The sequence below is a fragment of the Lampetra planeri genome, chromosome 37, assembly GCF_965212315.1.
Source record: "Lampetra planeri chromosome 37, kcLamPlan1.2.h2, whole genome shotgun sequence".
NCBI classification, from domain to species: Eukaryota; Metazoa; Chordata; class Hyperoartia; order Petromyzontiformes; family Petromyzontidae; genus Lampetra; species Lampetra planeri.
The window spans coordinates 8,188,612-8,208,361 of record NC_136143.1 but is presented as its reverse complement, the minus strand read 5'-3'; the positions used below and the strand labels follow the sequence as shown (position 1 = coordinate 8,208,361).

The following is a 19,750-nucleotide window of genomic DNA, read 5'->3' as shown; positions in this document are numbered from 1 at the left end:
AACCATATATATATGCAAAGCTCTGTCCTGTGTCTCCACACGTGAATCAAAAACATACTTGTAGTCCTTTAGCCTCTTGGTTTTCCACACAAATATTATCAGGCAGCATTTATTTTCGGCGAGTAAACTCTGTACTGGGTTCCCATCTTTCTGGGTCTCATCAGCAGCGTCAGGTTTGGTGAATGCTGCTGGATTACCAAAAGTTATTGACGAGAGCTCTGCACGTGAACTGTGGGATCCGTTCAACACACTCCAGTGTGATTCACCCATGCATCTGACATGCCATTGCCTGCTTGACTGACCATACAGGTTATAGATGGGAGAAAAAACAACCAGCATTGACTTCAATTGCTTAATATTATATATTTTCTTCTTGTGCAGCCATTGGCGACAAGGCTTTGATCGTCAACTGTGGAGCACAGTTGAGATTTGCTATAATTGGTGACTGATTCACAAACGTCGTGTTTCACAGGTTGCCGATGATGGTGCTGTTGTGTTTATGTCTTGCTTGAGTGTCGCATAACTGGAGCAGCACATACATGTGAATTTTTTTTCTCTTAAACAGCTTTCATTCTTCCCTGGGGTAGAGGATGAAGAAGATGAAAGTGTGTGGGTAATGAGTCTAAACTACTTACCAAGAGCTCTGATTGACTGCCTTGCTAAAATTAACGTGGTGCAACACACATCAGCATGTTTTCCATTAACACAGTGGGGCATTAGAAGCACAGCAACTCGGTTGTAAAGATGAAGGTAAAACTTACTTAAAATGTATCATTATTTTCTTTGTCTATCCAGGAGAGCCTTGCTGAGTTCTGGGACTTTTGTTTTCAGGAGGATCCTTAATTTAAATATTTGGCCAATACATATATGGAATAAAACCTGCAGAAAATCTGTGCATATACCCAAAGCTGCACAGGTGTGGCGTGTTATATTGAATGGAATTGCATGCAACCTTGGATACCCGTGCATTTGATTGCCTTGTGTGTATCCGGAAATATTTGGCACTGAATATTTATCTGCACATTGAGGCTTGGAACTTAGCTTCAGATCTTATTTGAGGCCTAGGCACGTGAAGGAATGGTTGGCTGTCCATTGCTGCCACTAAATACGAGGACGCCTAATTAATGATGCCATGTCACCTAACTTGAAATATAGCCATTGCACAAGTTATAAAGCTCATCCAATATATTTTAGGTTTACACTACTAATGCCATTTGTTGGGTTATATTGGCCAGATAGGAGCGGTGGAAGTGAACACTCAACACTGCCATCTCCTGGCAGAGAGACTCAATCATCAGATAGATCCAATCCTTAATGTCCATAATAGAGGTTTTTTTTTGTTAGATCACGTAAATATAAACGTGTCGTTAAGCCCGCCACCACCCAACACAGCCAATTAGCAAGGTTTATCCCGTATACAAAACATGCCAATTCGTTACTAGTACAGCAAACCGGTGTGTTGGAGAGTAAACCCAGAACATTTACAATTTGAGTACAACGTTTCGCCAGTAATTACAACTTGCATCATCAGGCGACAGCCAGATTTGTGGGTAATATTAGTCGCGAAAACCTACGTGTTCAACAGATCCAATCCTGAAATAATTTGTGGACTTAACCCATTGGATGTTCTGCCATCTCCTGGCCACCTCGCACCACTATGCTTGCAACACACGGCATGCACGGATGGGTCATCCATCCAAGTACTAACCAAGCTCAAATCCTGCTTAGCTTCTGAGATGTTGGTGCATTCAATGTGGTTTGGTCTTTGGAAACATTTTAAAAATGTCAATTTACCTTGGTGATTGGAATCTCAATTGGATGTGATTAACCGAGAAGTGGGTTGCGCTGATAATCCACTTTGCTTATTTTATTGCCCTTGGCAGTGTGACATTGCCTGCATCCTGATATGAATCCAGTAACCCACTGTGTGCCAACAAGGCCAATGCAGCAGCTGGCAATGTAATGCTACTTTTAGCTCAAAGGTCCTGCCCAGCATGTGGTCCCTTAAAGTCCTTTGAAGTGATGTTTAAATTGTGCGTTATCGTCTTGTTTGGACAAGCGTAAGCAGTTTCTTAATGATGATTTTTTATTTTTGACTAGAAACATTTGAGTTTCGTGAGGATTGAGGGTGGAGTTAAAACTTGGTTTAAGGTTCATCACACAGGTCCAGTAGAATCACATGCAAGCAAGAGAAGCACTTCTCATCTGACTATTTAAAAAAATATATGAATTGACCAAGGCTATAAATCATAATTATGTTTGAGGTGTTATTAACTGTTTAACAGATGGCCATGCCAGGTGTTTATTTTTTGTTTCTTCTTGTGCATGGAACACATTTTTTTTAGTCTTGCACTTAATTTTTTTTTTATCTATGAAATCCTGACTGTGTCTTCTTGGGGGTTCCTGCATTGAGATGTTTGGTCAGTTCCATCCATCAGGGATTTGGTGTGTTCGAGAAAACGAGAGTGACCAGAAAAAACTGACCCATATTAGGGGGTAACACTCAGAGCTGTACACACACAACAATTTAATATCCAATTGCTGTAATATAGTCAGCATATTTTTTTGTTGCAGTGCTTAGTTTAGTTGAAGACAGCGTCCAGAATTTTAGTTCAGTTTTAATGTGTGAAATTCATTTAGTCATTCTTTTTGTCTAGTTGACTCGAGCATAAAACAAATGTAGCTCACTTTCATTAAATGTTGGGCAGCGTGATTCTAATAACTTTACAAAATGATCTTAGCCTGTACCTTCATTGACACTCGTTAATTTTGTCTGGTGTTTGGCGGCTAGTCAGCACTCATCGCCGCGTTTGATGAGTTTCGTCTACTCGGTCATCAACGTAAAAAAAATCCCCTCCTTTACGAATATTTCGTCACTAATTTTGTTCCGCCATCTTCTGTTGCCACCTGCCGTTGGCGTGCACGCGTTTTGTTTTGTACACTAACGTTCGAAATGCAGCCGCGTCGGTCTCGTCTCGCATGGCCCAAGGTGTGTTCGAGCTTCTTCGCTCGATGACGGTGCAGAGCTGTGAGTGTGCGCGCACGTGGGGGCGTGGTGTCGTGTGTCCGTGTTCGAGCTCAGATGGACGGGAAGCTCGTGGTCGATCTCAAGGACCCCAACCGGCCTCGCTTCACGCTGCAGGAGCTGCGCGAGGTGCTACAGGAGCGCAACGAGCTCAAGGCCAAGCTCTTCCTGCTCCAGGAGGAGCTGGCGTACTATAAGAGGTGATGAGCGGCACGGCCTGGCAGCTGTCGGGGATGTTGCGCCACAGCCTGCCACAGTCCGCCACGGTCTCAGAACCATTCTCATTGGAATCAGCCATTCAGAATCCGTTGAAAGGCGTTAGGGTGTGAAAAAACTAACTATAAACTATTTTTTATTAATCAGGTAAGGCCCACTGAGCTTATAGAGTTCTTTATCAGAAGCAAAATGGCCCCACATGTTAGTCAACTAAGTGGCTTATCACGTGGAAATTTGTAATGAGGACAAAATGTAACAAAATGGACAACATGTACTCATTACACTGTGCAGCCTGCGTTATTTGCGAGCCCCTCCGGTAGGCAAGAGCACCACAGCATTCATTTAGCCAAAGGGGATTGAGTGTGGTTCCCAAAAGGTGGGGTGCTGTTTGACAATTTAGAATGCGGATGTTTTCAAGAGGGAAACAAAATGAGGCTCACATACTGATATTTTTTTTGTAACGAGTGTTATATTGCTTAATGTTAAATAAATTACATGATTAATTTCAAGTCATTATTGAGTACTGTTCTGTAAATAAGGAAAATAACCAAGATGTGGGTATCCTTTTCATATCCATGTTTAAAATTTTTAGATCGTTAAATATTTAAATTCTTAATTGTGTTAACATTTTCAGCTTGCATTCGCCGTGTTGTTGTGGTTACACATTGGAATGTACAGCTTTGCTCTCCTTAATTGAGTCGAGGTCTCCCTTGGACAGGAGGTGCTCGCTCCCCATGGCCTCTGACCTGGTCACAAATAAAGGGCACCAGTCTGAATATCATCCAGTGGCAGCCACACACTCAACAGTGTAGCTAAGTGTACCTTGATGCAGCAAATCTGGCTGTGACGATGGAGACTTGTGTTGCCTCCGAAACGTCGTGATTTTTATTTTATTTTTTATTAATTTTTATTTCATTTTTTTACCTACGTGACTTTTACCGAAAGAACTAAGAGTATAGTGTAGCTAAGGATGAGCGTTCTGGGCTCCACTTTGAGTGGCCACCTTTGCCCCCTTTTCTCCTGGTCACGAGTAATGTCTGCTTTGACCCACAGGGACCCTGTTTTATGCAAAGCATTAATGTTCTGAGGCGTTTAATAGGGGATGTGTGTAACAATTCATCCTTCTCGCGATGTCATTATATTTTCATGATTCGGGATTTGCAATTCAATTCAAGAAACAATCTTTCTTCACGTAAACCGATTACATACAATGACGTACAGATCGAAAACAACCGATTCGTATGTACACGATGAAATGCACGTGTTGTGATTGTAAGAATCGGTTTTAGCCTTTGAGGAGTTGATGCATTGTTACATTCCCAGCATTTACACATGCTTCACCTGAACTGGTTTTATTCTCATTCTTGCACGGCGCTGCTTTATAAATGTGTTCGTCAGCCTTTACCGTGGCAGTCTTCCAAGAGGTAAATTACTCCCGCCGTGTATGGAACTCTGATATTGGTCAAGCATTATTTTTCCTCCATGTAAGTCTGCTTTCTGTCCACCCGTCACCTTTTACGTAATACGTTCTGCTCGTTTTTTTGCACGTGCTTAGCAGCTTGTACTTTTATTTACTCCTAACTGTACAGCGTCTTGGAGATCAGGATTTGTGCGGTGGGCAGAAATGGGAATATGTGGAAGGATAGATCGCTTGCTATTTCTGTACGTGCACCTGGCTTCCGCTTCAGCTGATATTGCTGCTGTCTTGCCTTTCCTCCACTAAGGGGCTCAATCTCGCTTGCACTGCCTCAATGTTCGCTGTGCTCCTCCGGCTGTGATCCCTTCTCCGGCTTCACCGATTTGCTCGCGTGAACACAGGGGTTTTCCTTCAACTCGATCCTAAAGAGTCCCACCGCCGCGTCTTTTTTTACGCTTACCGTTCGTAGAATAACAAAAATTACATGGTTAACGCTGCTCGCACCTGATTGTTGAATTACACGCCCCACGTGACCTCGAGAGAGAGAGAGCGGAAGCTGATTGACATTAATATCCTCAAGTCTATCACACCTGTACGTACACGCAGACGTGTAAAATCTGCTGGTGCAGTCGGCTCAGTGCCCTCTACATCGTGTGTGTTCCTGTCTGTAATGTGATTTTAATTGAGAAAGTGGTAAAAGTGGGAAGATGTGCTGCAGTGGGTCTTTAAGAGTTGTGTTTGGGATTTCCTACTTAAACATCCCACGAGGTATATGTTTAACATCCCACGAGGCATTTAGTCCCATCATGTGCCCTCTGTGAGATGGTATACAAGTTCCATCACCCCAACACACCACGATTTTTATGACATTTTTGTGATGTGGAGGTCAAACTCAAGATGATTTTTTATTTATTTGTACCGTCTTATTCTTTTTGTGCCGTCCCGTTTTGTGCATTCTGTCAGCCCAAAGGTAACATCGTATTATTTTGATGCATCTCAAATTATATGTATTTTTTTTAATAATGCGTGTATCATGAGTGTTAAGAGTTCATTTTAACGAATGAATTGTTGCGTTAATGCACATTTAATACGTGTTGGCTGGGTTGACCAAGATTTTTTTTAATGCCCATATTTAATCAGGCCAACGTGCACGTATACAGATTTCCAGTTACATTTTTTTCTCGGTGATTTTTAACATCGCTAGCGAAGTATATACCGGGTAGCCAGGAGGTGGCACTGCAACACCACAAACACAACGTGTGTGCCGTACTACCAAGTGCGACTGCCGTGATTGCATGGCTTTGCACCAGCTAGAAAAAACTACATTCTTGTGGGTTTTTTTTTACTCTATCTATGTTATGTGTGTTCTTGGCCAGTGCTTCAAATTTGGCCCCTAGGATGGTCAGAAGTACATTGGGCCAATGCGAATCGATGACACACTGACGACAAGAGGTTTGGTATAAATGTGAAAATCTCCCTTGAGAGCAAAGTAGATTAGTGGCGACACTGTGTGGTCTCCATAATAGAGGTTTTTGGGTTGGATCGCGTACATTTATAAATGCGTCGTTAAAACCCGCCACCACCCGACACAGCCAACTAGTAAGGTTTGTCACGTAAACAGAACGTGGCCAATTCGTCACGAGTACAGCACACCGGTGTGTTAGAGAGCCAAGCCACAACATTTACAATCTGAGTACGACGTTTCGTCAGTAATTACAACTAGCTTCATCAGGCGACAGCCAGATTTGTGGAGAAGGTTAACTGTTTCGTTCCTTATATATAGAGGCGTAGATGTGGTGACCACGCTTCTGTGCTCTTGCACCACGTGGGGGGGGGGGATTACTGATGCAACGTACATTATGCATTATGAGAGCCCTGTGAACTTGTTCTTCCTGTCTATTGTGTGTATTAAAATAGCCCTACCAACGGTAATCCCTATTGAAGTACGCTGCCCTTTGTAGGCATGCATTTAAATAATGTCTTATTTGATGATTCGCTTCCACGCAGCACTAAGGTGGTAGCTATCTGAACGGTTAAAGTAATTTTTATTTCTTTAAATTTCGATAGATTATTTAATTAGTTTTAGCCAGTAGTAGCTAGCTTTGCACAGAACTTCAACATTATCAAAATCAATTGAGTGTCCTCGTTGGCACGCATGTTCTGCTGCTGCTGACAGTTGTATTTGATCAATTGATTTTGGTACGTTACATTTCGTACGCATGCAGTTTATGTACACGCCTCTCCACGCCTCATTGTACATTCTTTAGTTTCCCATTGTCTTCGTCAATTGACCTTAATTCTGATGCATGTGGGTAAATGAACACATCCAGGTTAAAGACGTCACACATACGCTGTTAAGAGAAGTGGACTTGGACGGTACGCGTCGATAGAAGGGGTGAGAATCGCGACGGTGGCATCTGAAAAATACATTTACGGCTGAAAGGACGTCAACCGGGGAGATGGAGCGATGAAATTGGCTCGCGTGCAGGTAGATTGTTACATCGCAAGACCACCAGAGATGGTTGTTCGACTTGAGGATGCCTTCACACAGCAGAGGATAGAGCATAACTGATTATGATGATGATGGTGGGAAGCAAAGTATATGCTTCTCGACATTGAGGCTATTTGATGCAATAGTACGGAGAACAAGCATTGACCAGCGCGGTGAAGTATGGTCAAACAACCCCCTTAACTGACTTGGCTTAGTCAGTCATTCATTCAGAAGGGGATTAAGAAAGGGTTGTAAATAAAATAAAACATTGGAAAGGTTCTGTTGAATGAAGAAGATACTCTTAAGAATTAAGAAATCAGGCTCTTGTGTTTTTCACTTGATTGTCTTGGTAGTTTCAACTTTATGTAAATGTCTCATGACATTAATATGCAAAGGTTCCATTATGCTCAGAAAGAAAACCCACACATGGGATAAATCGATAGACCTATGCAATTAGAGTAGATCATAATTAAACCAATATAAAAAAAACACGGTCAGTGGTTAAACAATTTGAATGAACACGTCTGTCTAAAAATAGTCAATAAATGGGACTTGTATATTTGCAAAAGCCATAAAATACGATATATGGCTCACTAAAGTGTGGACTGATATGCCTCCCAGAACTAATTAATGTTTACTGCACACAACAGGTTCCTCCGCAATTGATGAATGCACTCTCTAAACAGCAGGAATGGGTAGCTATAATAAAATCCAGATTTGCATGGGGTCGCGATTATCATAAATCTTCATTGAAGAAATGACAGAGCGGTGAATTCTAACTCGCTGGCTTTGCCACTTGCAGTCTTGTCTGCCGAGGTCTGGGTGCCATGTTGCGTTGGCTTGTGTGCGCTTGTGTGGGCATTGCCCGGGCTCTGCCGCGAGTCACAGGAACCATGTGCCTGTCCGATGTATTTTCGGGTCGTACCGCGTGTTGTCCAGAATGACGTACGACATTTTCACTGCCGTGTGCTTTCGGAACTGGTGTGTCCTTCCAGAACAAATTAAATTAGCTCCCAGCACGTGGAGAATAATGTCAGACCTAACGCCAAACATCTCGCGCGGTGCAACCCGAAAGCATGTCGGAGAGCCGTACAGCACAACCGCAAAAACCTACAAAGTAAAATTACGAACCATGTTTCTGTTCTGCGAGTGAATCGCGCAGCTTAAATCGTCAAAAAACTAGCAAAAGTGGTTCGGGGCAAAGGGGGGAGATACTGTGAATATGCTCGATTTTTTTTTTAGTATTACCCTTCAAGGAAGGCCACCTGTTGCCTTTCTCTTCCGCTTACCCCTTTCTCTCCACTTTCTCCTTCATTTTATTTTGTGCCCGCTCTTTCCCTCCTGTCCCTGCTGTGTCCCCCTTTCGGGCTTCCCCCCCGCCGGCACCCACCCCAGCCACAACCACCCTTGGATGTCGGGCGTCCGGAAACGGCTGCGAGGTTTTTTTCCCGTCAGGTATTCCCACACTTTCCCCATTGCTTGGCGTCGACCTGATCGCCCGCAATTCTTGTCCTGGCACCTCGTTGCCTGCTTCTGAAATCCCCCCGCTGCCCTCTGTCGTGTGCCCCACTCGCTTTATATTCCCGCAGGGAACCGATGCTCGCTCACCCCTTCCCCCTGCCGCCGCTCCCCCCCCCTTGCCTGTATTCGGCCGGCAAAAAATGTGACGTGTATGCTCTCTATTCGAAACCAGTTGCGATGTCATTGATAACGCGTGGTGTCTTGTGCAAGGGAGGCCAGATCAAATCCCAGACAACACGTACGTAATGTAACACTTACCTGGCCAAGGCAAAAATGCAGCACGCACATTCAAGTATCACTTTTATAAGGAGTAAATTATATCGTTGTAGTCTTCCCCCATATATTCAATATATATACGTGAATCCAGATATAAGATGCTGCCCCAACATCTCATTCCCTTAACCTGCAAAACAGTAATTGTAACAACGTCCCAGTACATATTGTGCGTGTGTCATCATTGTTCATATCTGGTGATGAAGGTCATCTTGCTTCGTGGACTATAGATACATTTCACGATACTGTATGCCATTGCTGTATAAGGGTTGCCTGTCTCTGCTCACTTATTCTGACATGCGCACTTTTGGTTTGTGAAGAGCGAACAGCGAAAGGGGGGAATTCCGACTGACTTTTTTTGTTTAACACCTTAATCAATTGAGTCTCGGTTTTTGAAATTGACGGTTTCAAATTTGGTGGGTCGTTTGTTCAAGATGAGCGCTTTAACATTCAGTATAGACCACCGGGTTTTGCATTCCTTCATGGATCTGAACGTAAATCTTGACTTAAAGCTTTCGTGACTACAGGAATTCATATTCTTGGATCTTTCGGTAAAGTCACGTAGATAGGTTCAAAGAAAATAACAAAAAATTTAAAACTACGACGTTTCAATTGCAACACAAGCGGTCGTCTTTTCGTAGTTTTTTAAAATTTTCTTTGAACCTTTCTCCGTGACTTTACCGAAAGACCCAAGAATATGGATCTGAACGTGTATTTTGTTTGTACCAATGTCACATGGAGACACGTATGTGTCAGCCTATGACATTCCAACACGTTATCACGTGTGTCTGCAACTGCGTGGCTGGTGAATGCTACAGAAGCAGCGGACGGCATGATGTGCAAAATGTAACCTGTCCTGGGTTCAATACGATCTGAAGTAGCTTGTTTTGTCCGCGGGTAATATATGCTATAATACTGTAGTATTCACATGTCTTTGCAAAACATCACATAAACACAACTCTTTTACATACCCAACACTCAATATGCTGCACGGCGTTGTTCTACCGTACACACTCTGAGATGTGTGGATGTTCACGCATAACAAACCTCACTTGTCATTGGCCGGAACGGCTTCGCACGTTTCCTCCTCGTGTTTTTATCCCATAACCTGCAGCCCCGTCTCGAGGAATATAGTTTCATCCGCAAAATTTCTCTGTGTTCCGGTAGCCGCATGCTTTGTGTCCGCTTTGCTCCGTTGGGCTTCCATCACTTTCAATGCACCCAAATTTGTTAACCTTCAAGATGCATCGAGTTGTTCGTTTCAATGGCTTCTGCGAGGTGGGATGTACACAATGCTGCTCTGGGTGTGTTTTAGCGCTGTACTGCAGGATGTAGCAGCTGTGTTTGCGAGCACAAAATTAACACATTTTCACCCCCCATTGCAGTGAGGACAGTGACCTGGACCCATCACCTCCCGTGAGAGCTCTCCCATCACAACATGCCATCGTCAAGCCTTCCCCACAGGACTCGGGCATCCGTCGCTTGTAAGTTTATCATCATTATTGTCGAGACACTTGTTTACCCAGTTACAGCCTCTCAGCGCCTCTTTACTGTCTTTAAGGAGGGTTCCTACAAAATTTTTTTTTGCAATTGACGGCGATGATCGCTGTGTAACAGCAATTCTTCGTTTAACACGGTAGATGCGTTGACGAAAAGTGGCGCTTGAAGCAAAAACGCGCGGGGTGAAAAATAATTTCCCCAAAAGAAAAAAAACGGTTGGGGGGAGGGGGGAGTTGCAAGATGCGACGTACGCACACGAAGTAAGATGGCGAGGTGAAGAGCTGAGGGGAGGGTACGCCATCCCGCGCTGCGGTCAATCCGCTCGTACACCCAGAATTCCCGTACCGATCGACCGCGTCATAACGGGCGCATTCCGCTTTGTGTGAAAAGCCTTCGAGCGACAAAAAATGCGTTGTGTGGAAAGACGTTGAGCGAGGACTTTGGTGAAGATTCCAGCCGAGTGATTTGCGGGTAATTTTTCACACTTGGCAAGTTTGGACCGCGAATGATTCTCGCGGGATCTTTTAACGTCTATTTTGAAGGAGAGGGCTTGTAATTTGATGGTTAATACACCCGAAGTATGAATGAAGAGAGGTCGCTGGATTAAAACCGTGAATATCTACAACAAGTGGCACACGTGCTACCATCAGGTCACTTTAAGCGGAACAATATAATAAATCCACTTATGTGTCTATGCGGACGTCGACTTACCCATTCATTAATCTGTTCCATCTTTTGTTCGTATGTGTACGTTTGCATGCTTGTCTCGCTGGTTCACGCGGTGAGCCCAGGGCATTCAATGCAATCAGTGAGGTCTCGACTTCATTATCAGTAGTTGAGGGATCAAGGTCAAGAGGTCACCATGATGGCCAGTGCCATAAATGTCACCCACACCTCACCATCCCTTGCTGCACACAACTGGCAAATAATTGACATCCATTGATATTGTAACAGGAGCGGGATGAGGAGTGACGCTCGCCGTCCCTCAAAGTAATGTTTCATTTTAGAATGATAAATTCACGTACAAGTCAGCACGTGTACAGCGTTAGGGATTTTTCTTGTGCGTGCAATTTATTCAATAACCACCTGCCTGCGAATATCACCCCTCCACTCGGGGCAATCCAATCCTCGTGAATTGCAGCGCGTTGACGTTCAAGGGCGACTGCCGTTTCCAATCCGCGCCTATTTGTTATTACGAACTAGAACTTTTTTTTTATTACATTTATACTTTTTTTTCTTTCTGTTCTGTTCAGGTTCAGTTTTTTCTACAAGGACCGTCCCGCGGGCATGAGGAAGCTGTCGGTGGAGTCGGCGCGGCCCGGCGACACTCGGCAGCCTGCGACGGCTCCTGAGCAGAGGCCGCCCAACGACGGGGAGGCAGCGGACGCGTCAGGCCTCACCGGCAGCACGGCCACCCTCAAGTCCATCAGCCTCAACCCGTAGCCTCCCCCCCCCCCCCCCGCCGACGCGCGTACTACGGGGGGTCAGGGGGTCGGGGGCGGTGTTTTGACGCAGAGGCTGCCGTTACAGGGTTAAGGGCCGAGATGTTCACCCTCTCGAGCGCGGCCGTCGATTCGTGCTGCTTGGAGCCGCAGGCCGAGCACGTGCGTGGTTGAGAAAAAGCGCCTTGGATCAGGGAATGTGTTTCCTTGTTCGAAGCAATTTTATTTTTTTATTTTCTGCTGTATGTATGTACGTTCATAAGTATGTTGTACTTATTTCGCACCGTACGTAGCCAACCGTGCTTTTCGGAGGTACCATGTTTCATCACTCTGAATGCAATTATTATTTGGCATGTCGTGGGGATACATACTTCTGCTCATTAATGTGGACATATGCACCACAGTGTAGTCGGCTGAAGTCCAGAGTTAGGCCACCGTTTCCTCATTCTGTTCAGCGTGCGTCCGCCTTCCTTAGCCGTTGCTAGCAGCAGCATTCGCTTTTGATGAAAATTAGAATCGCGTTACCTTTGCTTTTGTTTTTTAAATATTTCTACAGACTGCTGTGCACATCTTGAGACTTTGTGGCAAGGTGAACAATTGAGTGTTGCTTGTTATTGCACTCAGTTTTTCTTCATTTAAAGCGAGAGAGAGCCCTGGAGATTATAGCTTCTTCGAGTGAAAGTCCCATGGATTCATGAATAAAAAAAGGAAATTTTTACATAATCATGATGGAGCTGGGAATTTAAGTATTAAATAGATCATGTCTTGCACCTGTTAAGGCATTGCTGCTTCAAAGTCAACTCGTGTTAAATAGTTGTTTTTAGTAGGTTTGTTTAGCTGGGTCAAGGAGCACAAAACCACCCACACACTTAAATACGTTTTACTTCATCGCATTTTAATAAGCACAAGTGACTTTTAATTTATATGTGGTGTATTACAAATCGGTTGGAGTTCATGTATAATACCACAGTTTTGCTCATTGGGTATGAGAATGTGCAAGGAATGCTTTGTTTTCTTGTTTATAACGCGCGCGTGACATACCGGGTCATGTTTGCAGCACTCCAAAGCAATAGTATTTTAGCGTCAAATCGTATTAAATCTTTGATTGCTTGACGAGGACTCGTCAAAAAAAAGTCTCGGTGACTTATGATGCACTGTAGCCAAATATCACACAGCCTACAGAGGAAGACTTCAACCGGTGGCAGCAGAGAGCAAAATATTAGGTGGGCGAGCATGGCAGTTACTGCCACGTAAGGCGAAAAGGGGTTGGAAGTGGAATCTGTTGTTAATCCTCTGCTGCGTGAAGGCCTCCACAATCTCCCACCATCTCTCGCGAGCCTGCGATTTAAACCTTTAACTTTTGCTATTGTTGCACTTATTGATCGTCTTAACGACTGGGTGAATATATTTATAACAAGTCTACTTTTGTCAATCCAAAGCGTAGATGAGGGCCTCCCCATGCCCACTTTGGTCGTGGGATCTTTGACCGTACTTCACACTGGTCAATGTGGGTCGGTGCAGGGGGGGGGCGCCCAGGATTGGTCCAGACATTTCCCCACCGCTGGTTATTAACCTCGCCCGGCAATCGAATTATAGGTCGCCAGTTTGGGTAGTGCGTCTCGCTAACCACCGCGCGCCACCGCTCTCACAAGCAGACATTCATTAGCATCTGCAGAAGTGGTGATTTGTTTGACTCGAGAGCACATTGCCTTAGAACCCGTTTAAGGGAGGCAACTCAATCTCGCCAGTAGTGTGTGGGGGTGAGGTACGGTGGATTGACGAAGGGGTGCCAATGAAATTCAACCTGCCTGGGCTCGAATAAGACACCCTGCTAATACTGACCAGGGGCATCCGCCGTGACGGCCGCTCTCTGCTTCACGTGATCTTTTGAGAGAGAGAGGGAGAGAGTTGCCGGCGACACAGTCCCCATTCGTCACTCGCGCCGCGCTCGTCACGGGGTCCGTCGCACGCCGGGGCTCCGCACTGCCTCTGCTCCAGAGGTCGCAACCGGGTACCCGATACCCGTACCCTACCCGATACCCGGCCACCCGTACCCAGCCGGGTACGGGTACCCATTTGCGACCCTGGTGCGGCCGGGTACGGGTAAGGAATCAAAACCCGTTTGCGACCTCTGCTCTGCTCACGCTGCGGCCAGTGGCCGGGTGATGAGACCGCGCGGGAAAGGCGTTACTCCATCCCACATGACGACTTCACATGACGACATCTCTCTTCTGCCCCGGTGGCACACGGATAGGAGCACTCCGCTCCTCGTTGCTCGACAATGTAAAGCAGTCGAGGTTGTTTTATATTTCAATTCTTGTTGGTTTGAATCTGGCCACAACCGATTATTCAGCGACCAGTACATAATCTCATGATTTCGTTTTCAAGTGCCCTTGCTTTCACAATACTCGTGTGTGGAGCACCCTGAAGCCAGCCTACAATGATTATCATCATGGCAAGTGTTAAATACTTACTAATAGGTTTTCATCCTTTTAACTGGTACAAAAACTGACACCTTTATACAAGGCATCATGTTTGCAATAACCACAACACAAGCAGTCAAAATGCAAACAAAAAGAAACAACTCTGATGATGATAATGATATGCACTGTCCTTGAAGTTGATTGGTCCACACCCGAGACAGCTTTTCTTAGAGCCTAGTCTCCATTGGTGTTGGACCAGATGACGCCAAAAGGCGTACAACTCAAAGACAGTGCACTATCAGAGTATTGAAAGCTCGGGGTAAGCATAAAGGTGTCAGTTTTTGTACCAGTTGAAAGGGTAAAAACCTATTACTATATTTTGCCACTGGTAAAGGAGGTCTCCTAGTGTTAAATACTTCTTCAGTTGCATATAGCTTGTGTTGGATAACATTGGGCAGTCTTATCAATGTGTCCATTGGTGCACCTTCACCGATGCTATTTCATCAATTCTTACCATTACATGGCATCTGTGCTGCCAGATTCACATTTGAATGCAATGATATGCAGTACCATGGAATTTGGATTTATAGAGAATATAAACGCCGCTGCATCTCAACATGCTGTACGAAATAGTGGGATGCGTGTCGCAGTGCCCATAGAAACGGGGAGGAATGTGAACGCATTGGCGGTACACCGGTGGTGCGCGGTGTTAAAAAAAAAATCGCATTTTTTCGCGATCATTTATTTTCCGGTGAGAAAATCTTGCGGGGTGGTGGTGCTGGTGGTGGTTGTGCGTCAAAGTCGGTTTTCGTAATGTCGAAGCAGTCGTAAGACGGACATTATGAGCGGCCGAACACGAAGCTTCACAGTCTGTTGCCGTAGAGCAGCACCCAGCCTGATGACGATTGGCTGGCTCCGTGTTCCAAAGGCCAATCCTCATGCTCGAGACTTGGTTGGTCGGTTCCTCGATTAATTTCCGGAATCATTGGAGAACAGTGGCATCAAAAGTTTACGACTCGTGTCACACGTTCGACAGGGAAAGCAGCTGCTGAATCTAAGGCAACTGCTGATGGAGAATTTGCAGCTCACTCAAGGGCAATGCTGTACCGGTGTACTGCTAATACGTCCATATGTTATTAAGGAATGATGTAAATATAGACACTTCTTAGATATTCTATGGGTCGTTCGGTAAAGTCACGTAGATATAAAAATATCACGACGTTTCGATCGCAACACAAGCAATCGTCTTCAGGTGAGAGAGAGAGAAATCTGCTGAGACAAGGTCTTATATAGGCCTAAGTTGGGTGCATCAAGGTAGGTGGGTGGAGCTAGAGATGGTCCAACCACAGAGGCTGGGGCAGTGGCCCTAGTATTGTGAGAGATTAGCATGTCAGTCATGGGCAGAAGAGAAGAGTAAGGTTTTCAGCCTGGATTGGAACGGGCAGGGAGATAACAGCATGAATGGCCATGCCGTGTTGTGGAATTTGACACAACTTGGGGCAGCAGCAGCAGCAGAGAAGCAGTAACCTCCCACTGAGTGGAAGTTGTCGGAGGTTTTTTGAGAGATGTGGTGCTGGTTGTGCAGGGCCTGCGAAGCTAATTAGCTCGCAGGAGTCTACGCCGATCTTAATGTACGCAAAGCTCTAAATATATGAATGAGATGTGTTTCTTTGCAATCAAAAATGCATTTATAGGATTGTGTTCTGTTGTAAACATTGAGATACATCTTCGTGATAACATAAAATTGTGTTGATTTGAAGCTTTCACGACTGCAGGAATCCTTACGCATTGGTTATTTCGGTAAAGTCACGTAGGTACCGAAAGAACCAAAGAGTATATGTATAAAATTACGTGTTTTAAGGGTGACATTTATTTTTCATAGAAGATGCAGAATTGTGAAGATAGATGTGCAGTTTCAGTCATGGAATTTACTGAGTGAGAGCTATTTGGTGGATTCAAGTGGGAATTACATTACTACAAATTCAAATGCGTTTTGAGGCCAAAAGTTTTAGGTCGGCTATTTCAGAAGCACTGGTTATATAAACCCAATTTAATAACTTTTTCAGCGCGGATGAGCAATTTCTGGGCGAGGTGTTCTGAGTTGGGGGATGTTATCTACACTCAGTGATGAAATGCATGGGCATCAATTGATTATTATGCATAGCCATTTCCTTGAATACCAAAAGTCATCATGTTGTAGGGATTGATGTTAACGGTCTTGTTATGATTTGCAGTCAGCAGGCCTAACCCCCTGTTTCAATGGAGATGATTTAAGTTCCCCTTGCAACTCCTGTATCATGTTAAAGTACTGAACGTACAATTGTACAAGTTTACAAATGTTTTGAAAACAAGCTGACAATAGGTGGGCAGTGGACACACGTGGCGTGTTACATCGCAAAGCATCCGAGGGAGTTCAAGAAGATGCTTTGCAGCAAATCGTTTGTGTACATTTCTGACCACATTCCATTGTGCAATGAATCAAGTGCACTTTGGCAGAATGGTTAGAATACTGATAATTATTATTGGTTTTCTGCAGTACAGTACATTTTCTTTTGGCATGGAAACACCAGGTGACCAGGAACGTAAATCATGCAGTGGGCCACGTGCTTTCTGAACGCGCAACCGATTGTTTTCAATTGGTGACTATAGTTACGTGAAGACTAACATTCATGGATTACTTGTGAATCGGATCATTGAGACGCTGTTGCTCCCTTGTTCATCACCAGATTTGTGACGTGTCTTCATATGATGAGTGCACGAGAGGCACGGAGAGCCGAATGTTCCAGCAGACTACCCGTTTGAAATGCGAAAGCACAAGTTGTGTGGTGATCATTCCACATTCCAACTTGTTCTAATCCAGTCTGAAAGAAAAAAAACATTTCAAACTTTGCCTCGTGTACACCAAAAGTTTTAATCCACCGGGCGTGAAAAGGAAACCCACTCGTCTGTCTCTGGTGTCTCCACAACAATCCATTTACTAAATAATAAAGTGGATAGATAACGACGATAACGACGATAACGACGGAATACCCACTTGACAACAAGATAAGTAATTTTGGCAGAACAGAATATTGTTTTGCGCGGTAAATGTTGCCGAATATGATATGACCCAATGTGAGATTGCTCACTATATATATAAGAAAACATTTTAGTTGTGCATTACGGAGAAATACAATTTTAAGAAACACTTTTTTTGGTATTTTCCTTACACGAATGAGTGAAGATACAGGGTGATCTTCTTGGTTCTTTCGGTAAAGTCACGTAGAAGGGAAAAAAAACATAATAAAATAATTCTCACGACGTTTCGGCCACAACGCAAGCAGCCGTCCTCAGGTGAAGAACAGGTCTGTCGGAAAGCGTCAGACGCTGTCTTTCCGACAGACCTGTTCTTCACCTGAGGACGGCTGCTTGCGTTGTGGCCGAAACGTCGTGAGAATTATTTTATTATGTTTATTTATTTACTACTATTTTATTATTTCCCTTCTACGTGACTTTACCGAAAGAACCAAGAAGATGAATCCCTGCAGTCACGAAAGCTTTAAATCGAAATACAGGGTGGTCTTACAGGGTGTCTGCTGTCAGGGCAACTGCGATGCCAAAACCAATTTGACCGTCGAGCTCGCTGAAATTTGACGGAGCACATCGCACACGACTAGGTCTCGTTGGCTGACTTGTATCAGAGGTTGATTGGAATGTATTCATAGCTCTCATTAATGTGCGAGCTTTGAATAGACTAGGACTCATTCGGGTGACTCGTATCAAAGCTTGATTGGAATATATTCATAGCTCTCATGCATGTGAATAATTACATGTATTCACCCAGGAAGGCCTTGCTGATTATCCATTGTTACTTTTTCAACTGGATCCAGTTTTATCAGTTACATTTCAAGAGTATTTTACATGTGGGGGGAGGGGGGCAGAGAAAACCCACAATGAGGAGGAATAACAATCAAAGGTCTGCACAGATGGGTTCATGAACCCACTCGCTGTACCACCATCTTCAGGCCACCTCGTAGCCCAAGGGGCTCTGGGAGGATGATCCATCAACCCTTGCCTCCAAAAGCATGTGGTACCACCGCATCTGGCTTAAATTACATAAAGTAACAATGATGCCTCGGACGATGGGTGTTAATGTCTGATTGGCTTCCTCTCACGTCCTGATATGTGATCGTTGCTTTGTTCACACGTGTCGAAAGTGCGATAGGCTCTTGCATGCTGTGGTATCTGGATCTCACAAGATTGATGTATACAGCTGCATAATGATTAGCCCTCTTTTCATACATTTTGCTCTAGTTATGGAGCTTCAGATACACGCGTTTTAAAGTCTATCCAGCCTTTAACAATCTTTAGCTAATCGGGATCTAACGTTTAATCGTGTATGAATGTACTGTAAATGCAATGGTGATTTCATGTGCTGGGGCCGAGTGAATCGTAGGAGTGATCAGAAGTGCATGCTGCTTTCGTCATGGACACCTCGTTGAAGAACAAAAATCTTGCGTCTACAATTTCAAATGCTTTGGGGTTCAAATAATATTTTATTATTATTAAAACATTAGGGTAAATCATTTGGGGGAAAATGTTTTAATATTTGGTTACAGCGCAAGTCTACAATTTACATTTACACCACATCGTTAAGGTATATGTGTATTATACTTTCAGTAAAACAAAAGTAAAATGCTGTGCACCTTCTGACCCACCGATGCCATTGGCTAGGTGGCAAAGGCCATCTCTCCCACTTACAGTAATTTATTTATTGCCTAGGGGTTGTGATAACGGCCAGATCACGCTGGCCGTCACAGCTGTTGTGTGTTCTCTTCAACCTGGTTTGTGCAGAGCCAAACTGACCTGGCGATCGTATAAATATTTCGCTTCACGTTTGAAACTGACAACATAAAGTCTATTCTTGGTTCTTTCCGTAAAGGCACGTAGAAGGGAAACAATCAAATAATAAAAATATAAAACAATAAAATTATCTGGATTTCACACCTGATGATGATTGCTTATGTTGCAGTCGAAACGTCGTAAGAATTGTATTGTTTTATATTTTTATTATTTTATTGTTTCCCTTCTACGTGACTTTACCCAAAGAACCAAGAATATGAATTCCTGCAGTCACGAAAGCTTTAAATCAAAACATAAAGTATCTTACGTGATAACAAAAAAACAAGGGCTGTAAATATGCACATCAGATAAAGAACATACACCATTGTTCCATTCTTGCCATCCTAGGAACATGGCTCTTAAGACACGTGTTTGAATTTATGCAAGAGTGGGAGAGTGCTCTTTAACTCGATGTCTTGATTGCCGTTTCATCCTCCACTGACTCTCTCGTCCTCATCTTTAAACACAATGACCGTCGCATATTGGATCGAGGTAAAGGCGAGCGCTGGTCTGCATACCCAAGTTGCTTATCGAGAAGCATGGTCCTGTACCAGTGCTGTC

The 19,750-nt window shown here is 44.1% G+C and overlaps 1 protein-coding gene across 5 annotated transcripts in view; it reads left to right on the top strand.

The window, feature by feature from the left end:
• LOC144731020 (RILP-like protein 1) overlaps positions 1-17,495 on the top strand; it is a 40,891-nt gene extending 23,396 nt beyond the window's left edge. For 4 of the 5 annotated variants that reach the window (XM_078611985.1, XM_078611986.1, XM_078611983.1 and 1 more), the window contains 4 exons: positions 566-613; positions 3,083-3,225; positions 10,329-10,427; positions 11,697-17,495. In XM_078611985.1, the coding sequence (XP_078468111.1) occupies positions 566-613; positions 3,083-3,225; positions 10,329-10,427; positions 11,697-11,886 (480 nt within the window). In that variant the 3' untranslated portion in view covers positions 11,887-17,495. The remainder of the gene's footprint in view (positions 1-565; positions 614-3,082; positions 3,226-10,328; positions 10,428-11,696) is intronic. The other variant, XM_078611987.1, reaches the window with a different exon arrangement.
• Positions 17,496-19,750: the final 2,255 nt, after the last annotated feature.